General features: G+C 54.1%; 1 protein-coding gene across 1 annotated transcript in view; it reads right to left on the bottom strand.

Moving 5' to 3' along the window:
- Window positions 1-200: 200 nt before the first annotated feature.
- The window catches only part of UIMC1 (ubiquitin interaction motif containing 1), a 34528-nt gene continuing 26170 nt past the window's right edge, over window positions 201-8558 (bottom strand). The window contains exons 9-12 of the mRNA XM_009578911.1: window positions 4308-4386; window positions 2650-2770; window positions 860-923; window positions 201-439 (exon numbers count right to left, since the gene is read on the bottom strand). Coding sequence (XP_009577206.1) covers window positions 201-439; window positions 860-923; window positions 2650-2770; window positions 4308-4386 — 503 coding nt within the window. The remainder of the gene's footprint in view (window positions 440-859; window positions 924-2649; window positions 2771-4307; window positions 4387-8558) is intronic.

An 8558-nucleotide genomic window follows, 5' to 3' on the forward strand; every position in this document is an offset into this window, starting at 1 on the left:
TCTTTAACAGAGAGCAAAGCTGCACAGGCACCTATAAAACACACAGTCACTTCTCCACCCGGCGCTCCCTGCACAGGTTGTATAAAACATATAAAAGGGGGTTGGGAGAACAAGGCTGCGGGTGAAGCAGGGGTACGGTGCCACGCAGACCCTCGCCAGGGCGCGGAGAGCCGCAAGGGGGGCCCGCCACACCGCCGGCCTCAGAACTTGCGCTTTCTCCGGCGGCAGCCTTTGGTCTGCTGCTGGCTGCCCAAGCGAAGAGCCGCGTGCGGCTCCAAGTCCACCACGCAGTCCGTGGCTTCCGAGACACTGGGTTTCGCAGGGGAAACGTTGAAAGGAAGGGGCTGAAGGGAGCTGGGGCTGTCCGCCATCGGCCCCCCCGGCGTGGGCAGGGGCTGTTGGTCTCCTAGTCCAGTGAGGGGGGACCCCGCATCAGCACCTGCAACAAGAGCGCACGTCAGCCCTGCCTGCTCCAGCGTGAGCCATGGGCAAGGGAAGGAGGGTGCTGCTGAGAGCATTGCTCTTCCAGTCCTTGGACCCATGGGGGGAAGCGCTGGTGTGCAGGCAGGGAGGGCAGCACCCTGCCACCCCCCCAGGAAGCTGGACATCTCTTGGTGCAATGGCTCAGAGCACACTCCTACCTGGGCACTGGCCCAGGTCCAGCAGGCACAGGCAAGGATGTGTGCAGCCAGCCGGGGATGACAACCGCCAGCTAAGCCCACAGCCTCCTGCTCTGCTCAGGAAGAACAGACCCCTTCAAGGGGAATGTGCTGTCCCAGCACAGCCCAGGACCGCAAGAGGAGAGGTGGGAAAGGGCAGCCCTGACCCAGCCAGGCAAGCACAGAAAGCAGCTTCCCACCTGCAGACTTGCTCTCCGAGAGCTCCAGCATCCTGAGGAGTCCCCTCTCCTGCCTTCCAACGTCCTGCCAAGGAGAGAACCACCGTCACAGCACTGCCACGACAGAACCCCATAGCCGCGTGTTCCCCCAGCCCACGTGGTCAGGGTGGGCACAAGCAGCAGTGCTGCATTTCCAGGGCCTCCAGCTGAGCACAGCCAGCCGCCACAGGAAGGGGCAGTGCCCGAGCAGAGGCAGCTGAGAGCCGTTAATAAAGCAGAGCCCGGTAAGAACGGAGGCCAGGGTGCAGGAAGCCATCCCCAAGCCCAGCCAGCGAGCATGGGGCTGCAACAGAGAAATCTGGGCACCAGGGGCTCTGCCACGGTTCGGGCACATCCCACAGCACTATGCCTCTGAGGGCAGGCCCCGTCCTGCGCTGTCCGAGGGCACAGGGGCTTGGTGCTGGAGGGAAGGGCCTTCCTCCAGGGCACAGCCAGATGAGGAACGCACATCTCGTGCCCCCTCTCAGCCCCTGGGAAGATGCAGCCGCGGTGGTCATGCAGGCTAAGAGAAGACCACTTGGCCTGGCTGCTTTGAGCCTTGCTGGCCCAGCAAAGTCCACTCTCCTGGCTGCTCCCTGCCCCCAGAACTGCTTAGCAGGCACTAGCATCCCAGCTGCGGAGTTGGAGCTGCAAAGCACCCCAAAATGGGCCGTGGCAGGAGCCCGCAAGCCCAACGGTGCCACTAGGAAGCTTTCCAATGGCCCAGCCCATGCCCAGGCATGACCTCCTCCCCCCAGAGAGCTGCCACCTCAGCACAAGGCAGGGCCAGAGGAAACACAGAGCCTTGCCGAGCCATCGAAAAGGGCCGCCTGGCTCCAGCACCTTTCCTCCCTGCCCTGTGCCTGCACGCAGCCGGCTGTGGGGCGCAGGGACAGAGTTAAACAGCCCCCAGGGAGCTGGTCACATGCAGGAGCAGCCATGCCCTGCAGTACTCTGAACCACACAGCGCTTGGCTGTATCCCAGCCAAAATCATCAATCAGAAATCTCATCATTTGCATCTGAATCCCCAAAGGGCTGAGGCCTGTGATGGATTTAAGGGATTATACGAAACTAAGACATCATGTTGCATCTTCATGCTGAGAATCACATTTTTGAGTGCAGACAAAGCTGCAGCACTAGGACTTTGCCCACAGTAACCAGCGGGAAGGCCCGGAAAGACCCTCTCTGCGTTCCCCCAGGACCGCCATGGTGGGGGCCAACACCTGGCGAGTGACTGCGAGCCAGCTGCTACCCACACTCCCGCCTCCCACCTCCCCTAGCAAGGCACATCCCTCACACCCAGCACACCTCCACCACACTTGCTCCCCCCCATATTTCTCCCAGGATGCTGCGGTTTGCTCCCGGCACCGAGCAGTTCTCCCTGCTCCAGCTCTGAAGCCTTCCCCATGGGAAAGGGATAGAGTCAGATACGCTTGTCACCCTGACACTGCCCTCCACTCCATGTATATTCAATCGAGGAAGCCTGCAGGACTGAGGCGCGCTGTCTGGCAGTGGGACAGCCCTGGCTGCCTGCCTGCTGGAGAGGTTACTGGCAGCTCCGCTGGATTAGCTCACCCTTGGGACCGGTCCATGCTCTCGCAGAGCGTCGCAGGAAGGAGGGCAACGAGTTCTCTGGCCACGGCGGCCCACAGGGGCAGGCAATCCTACCCAGGTCAGCTCATCCCATCAACCAGGGAAACTGCTCCTGCTACCAACCCAGGCCCAAACCCAGCGCAAAGCAAAGGAGACGGTCTGCAGGGTCGCCCCTCACCTTGGCGCTTCGCAGCTTCCTGGTTCCCTGAGCTTGCCTAGCAGCCTGAAGGCAGCTGTCCACGTGCCTCTGATACTGCAGCAGTGGCACCAGTGACTTACAGAGGTAGCACTTCTCACACCTGCCAGGCAGCAAAGGACAGAGCACTGCATTAGGATTCGCCCTGCACCGGGCTCCCAGCCACCAGCGGTGACTTTCCTCCTCCACGCCATGGAGAAGACATGTCACCAGATCAGGTCTCGCTCAGTGGGGTCAGGCCGGCACCAGTCACAAAGACTGAGTGATTATCAGTTTTCCCTGCCTGTTCCTCTGTATCCTGCTGCTGCAGCAGCGGGACAGTAATCAAATCTGCTCATCTAACTATCTCAAACACTGCTGATTTCTCCCCAGAAAGCATAAAGCACCCTGTCAAAATCCACAGAAATGAAGTGCGAGGGCTTTGCAAAGGGGAGTTAAATTCTGCCTGAAAAGCAAACCAAGTGTGTTAAATCAGAGAGACATTTTACCGGGGCTGGATGAACTTGTCTGACTAGTAAATCAAGTCTTTCTCTGCACTGTCTCCATTTTACATCATGCCATGTTGGGAGAGGAATGCAGAGCACACGTTCCTGCTGGGGGGCTCATACAGCGTGTTCCTCAAACCCCCTCATTTGTGTAGAAGGCGCCCAAGCTCACGCAGGACGACTGAGTGTGCTTGGGAAGAAAATTATCCTGGGTGAAAGGAGATGAAGGTCAGGCATGGATTTACACAGCTACACTCGCTTCCACACCAGCTCTCGGCAGGGACCGAACCATGCAGAAGAGGGCACTGGTTCTTCAGGAGGGGAGCATCCACCCGCCAGAGAGCTATTCAGGAATGGACCATCTCCAAGGAGAGACAAGCCCCCAGGGACCAGCCCCAGCAGCATTGTGTTCAGTTTGATAAGCAGCACTCTCCTAGTAAAACTCACCCCAGGCTCTAAAACGCGTATGGAGAGCCCCCATCGAGCAAAACTCTGCAGTACTTTTCCCGTATTTTCTTTCCAGTCAGTGCTGATTACCCAGATAATGTGTCTAAACAGAAGCTGTCCTCTCTATAATTAGCCTAATTCCATTAGTGATGTTGCCATCCACTGTTTGTAACAGCAAAATTGCTTCCATAGCAGGGATTTTACTGTCAGATCCTCTCTTATGATGCTTTGTGTGGGTGGCAGGAGGAGGGGCTGCATGGGAAGAGATTAAACAAAGCCACTGCTATTCTGAAAGTCTAATTTAATTAAGAATATCACTACAGGTTCCATGTTGACAGCCTCCCTGTCCTAACCTCTTCTTTTCCCGGGGTTACCAAGCTCAAATCTCCCATTAGAAACTGGCTGAGTTAGCACCATTTTAGCTACAGCTCCCCCCACAGCGGCCAGAGACCATGCATCCCTGACCCGCCATGGATTGGGCTGAAAGGAAATTAGTGCAAAAATAAACAATCTGAGCACAGCAGATTCCTCTTGCTTTGGTATAAATATAGCCAGCACTGCAACAAGAGGCACTGAGAGAAGGCAATTTCTTAGGGAAACATTGCTGTAAGGCCAACGGCCAGCATTTATACAGGAATAAAGACATACACAGGCAAGCTAGAACTGAAGCACAGAAACAATCTTGGAGGAGCAAGCATACCTACTTACTTGTCAATGTCTAAAGATGTTGGGCCGCTTTCACCACTGGCAGCTTTACTTCTTGCCTCTCTCTGATGCCGGGTGAGCACTGGAGGAAAAACAAAGGGTTACGAGCAATCCACCCCAAAAGCATCCCTACACCATATCCGAGTGCAACACGTTTCAATCTCTTCCACTCAAGGCTGCAGCAGAAGTGATGATAGAGGCAAAGAAATACTGGACTGCGATGGGCAGGGTCTTCTTTCCTACAGAAGAAGTAGCTGGCCAATTCTCCATTTTTCTGGGGGGGATACTGAAAAAGTTACCTTCCCCAGACTCGAAGCCAGCTAGCCATTTCACACTGTAACTTGTTTTCTGCCAGAAACAGCTGGATTAACAGTATGCAGTGTACAGTAATTTTAAAGCTGACGTGCAGCGGCGCAACAGCCTGGGAGAAGAGTTACACAGCTGCTCCAGCAGCACAGCACCGCTCCCTGCCAAACTAAGCACCTGTGTCTGCTGCAGAGGAGGGAGCGTGGTAACTGCGAGCTCAGGGGGAAGGAGAGCTGAGGCGGGGGCTGTGCAGAGGCACCAGCCCTTCTGCAGATGTGGCAGGAAAAGCGAGCCTTGCTGGGGAGGGAAGCTGGGCAGCTGGGCTCACACTGGAAAGGGAAGGTTACAACAATTAGCCTACACTCGCTGCTTTTTCCACTGCCCATGTGAACTGGGGGTGATCTGTACTATTGTCCACATACAGCTCTGTGGGGCCTCTGGATGAAGATCTCTACCACGGCTAAGCATCAGTGGTGCTGCTCTCCAGCGGCAGCGGGGAAGGGCCACCTCCGACACATGGGGGTAGCTAGCGAGATCCTGGCTGACCAGCATGCTGATGATGGGTCCAACAATATCTGTTCCTTCAGCAAGCCTAAGCAGCCTTTCCAAACCTGCTCTCCAGGCTTCTGCAGGGAGCATGTCGAAGCATTGTCTCTTTCAGTCGAATTCCTCTCAGCGTATTCCTGTTGACACACCACCAGCAAAGATCCTTGGGGAACATATCAGTTAGCTTAGCTTGCTTCACCAGGGATGTTCAAGACTTCAGCTCCAAAACAGATGTCACACTAAGCACTCTCATGCAAGCTGGCTAAGGGGACAACGCAGGGAGCTATTTTACAGCCCGGTAACATTGATTCCCATACTTTCATTAGGAGAAAGGTCTGAATCTAAGGTATAGGCACAACAAACCTGTTATTGTTGGCACATCATCTGTGATAAAGAAAGGGACGCACAAAATTTTGTGCAGAACAAAGGGAATCCTTCAGAGTTTTAGCAAAACCCCATTTCCAGAATGTTAGCAAACCACAATATCTATCTACGATGCTGATACAACACGGCCTTTCCCTTAATAGCAATCACTGATCTGCAGCCATGACCAGCAAATGCTCTGCAAGATGCTCAGGAGCTGTTGGGGCTGACAGGAGACATCCACACTGAAGAAACAAGCTCGAGCATTTCCTAGGATGTGGGTATTGTCTCTTAGGCGATGACTGATATCAACAGCTCATTTCTCACAGGCACCAAAGCAGACGTCTCTCTTTAACTTAGCCTGGCCCAGATTTGAAGTGGCAGCCTGACTAGGAGGACTGATAACCACGGCCACCCCCCAGGCCATCCAGCCTCCCAATAACCCAACTAACACGTGCGTTTGACAGCGTGGTGAAAGCTGCTCTCCAAATCAGCGTGCGCTCGTTAATATTCCTTTAACACCGTCTCGGGAGCCTTGTGCACCAGCTCAGGTGTTAATCAGTTCTATTTTCTTCCAAAAGCAGTGAACACATCTGGCATAATGGGCCCATTAGAGATGTCTGGGACCAGCTCTGCAGCTGCCCAGGGGAAGACCCCCAGCTGTGCTGCTGGAAGCAGAGGCACAGGAGAAAGAATAGGGCCAGCTGCCGAGGCACGACCCCTGCCAAAACATGCTGGCCGCCTGCAGGAAGGGGGTTCAGAACATGGGAAAACACTTGCCACGGGGAAAATCCCCACCACAGAGCAGTGCTGACCCACTGCGTGACAGGAGCCTTGTAACTCTCCCAGATGCGATGCTCTTCGCTGGGTCAGACACACTCTGTAGCCCAAGAACAACCTTTTCCCTGGCTCGGCACTTCTTCTGGTTGGCAAGTCATCCTTGGCCTGCTTGGCTCCAGCTTGCACCCTGGGGAAGAGGAGTAAACCCTCCCCAGCACGGCCCCGCTATCAGCACACCCATCCCGGGTACCTTTTGGGGCTCCCAGGTCAGGTTGGCGCGCAGAGCTGCGAGGCCATAGTCACCAAGCTCCTCGTGTCGCTGCACGACCCACCCGCGGTTCGACCCACCAGCTTCCTCCCCATTCTCACTACCAGCCGTACCACTTTCTGTGCAGGATCCTATTAGAGACAGATTCACCAGCATCTTGTCCTTTCTCAGAAGTGATGAGAACTGCTCTCGTTCTGTTACTTTTTCTGCTGTATCAGTGCCGCTTCTATTGACGTCAGGAGCTTTTCAACAGCACCAGTGCTGCTGCTGAAGACTGACAGCTGCATCAGGTTGCATTTGAGGCTTTGGGAGGAAGGGATATACCAAATCCTCATTTTCCTGGACTCACTTGGGAACTGAGAGGTTGGGAACACGTAGATGGAGGGCAAGAGGAATAGAGTATGACCCAAAGCTCGAGACTATTTGCTATACTCAGTAGCGTCCAAGACTCGCTTCCAGACTGAGACCAGCAGATTCCTGCGTTGGCAGCAGCAGTGGGCGATGGATGCGGTGACTCCAGCAGAGAGCCCCTCTCACAAAAGTGAGCCCTTCAGCCGAGAGCATGAAGGAAGAGGGAGCTGGCACAGCACTTCCACAGCTCCATGCGTTCACTTGGAATTAACACCAGGCGCTGAGCTGGAAACCCAGGACCTGAACCTTCCCCAGCCTGGTACAGTAGCTAACACAACAGCAGGTTCTTCTTTTTTATTTACTCAGACCACAGGGAAATGGAAATTCATGGTCAGATTTTCATACTGCCCAGGTATGTGGCCGTCTGGGCATCCAGCCAGGGCAAGCATGTACATACGTAGGGGAAGCAACTGTAACTCATTTTGCCCAGCTAACTCATTTGAAAACCTGTCCTTTAATATCAGCCGGACTGAGCCAGCCTCCTGATACATAACACTGAAAGACTTTGGTGTGTGATTAGAAGAGGGAAGAAGAGAAGTAAAACCAGCAAGAACCCATCCTTCTGTAATTGTAAAACAAAAAACACTGACAGCTATAGTCTGCAGGACTGCATAATCTGCAATTCTAGAGACATCAGGAGTAAATCCAATTAATAATTCTGAAGACAGACCAGGAACCTCTGACCCAGTGCACCAAAGGAAAACTGAAGCCGCCTTTTCTTAACAGATCAGGACATGGCTTAGAGAGCAGAACTTGGATTTTCTCTCACACAAGGCTGTTGCTGTGCTCTCGAGGAAGCCAGCAGCCAGCCAAGAGCACACAGTGCTGCAGCAGTAGAGAAAAGCTTCTGGACCCACAAAGGAGCTGGCATTTGCTTCAGGAGACAATTCTTTCACCTCTTTTTTCTCCCCATGCATTAGCCTTACCTACAGATTTTGTGCTGGTGATGGATGCCAAAGTAACAGCCCTGGAAACAGAATCCTTTTGTACCTGCACAGCTGTGCAAGGCTACTGTCTGGCCTCTGCTCAGAGCAAAACATCATCCACGCCTATTCAACCCAAACCCCACTGACCAGCCCATCAGCTGAGACCTCCCCAGGTGACTCCAGGTTGCCTTTGTACAGCTGCTGGGAAGCGCACCGAGGTGCCCCGCACACCAGAGCCCCAGCAGGCAGGCAGGATTCTGCCCCGCGTTACGTGCTGCTCCAAGTCCAGGAAGCCCGCAGTCCTGCAAAGAGTCTTCGTGCAAACAACACAGGCGTCACAGACTGTTATGGCTAACAAAGCCTGGTCTCTACAGGGAAAATACTAGAATAACTGGCAATAGAAAACCCAAATTACGGTGATTTTGTCCCAAAACCATTGCTCTGCTTAGAGCCATTATTGTAGACCAAAATCCCTTTTATGCCAAGCTAGCTTTCTTACGGGGGATTGTTCTGAACAAGCCAGAACAGCAGAGTAGCAATTCCAAAATAACTACCCTTACAAACATCCCCAAGGAGACCAGTCTGGAAGCAGAGTGGAGAGGCGAGCCTTGAACTCTGTCCTCCTGAAAGCCAACACCACAGAAAAGAGCAAAT

The sequence above is a fragment of the Fulmarus glacialis genome, unplaced genomic scaffold, assembly GCF_000690835.1.
Source record: "Fulmarus glacialis isolate BGI_N327 unplaced genomic scaffold, ASM69083v1 scaffold22495, whole genome shotgun sequence".
Taxonomy (NCBI): Eukaryota; Metazoa; Chordata; class Aves; order Procellariiformes; family Procellariidae; genus Fulmarus; species Fulmarus glacialis.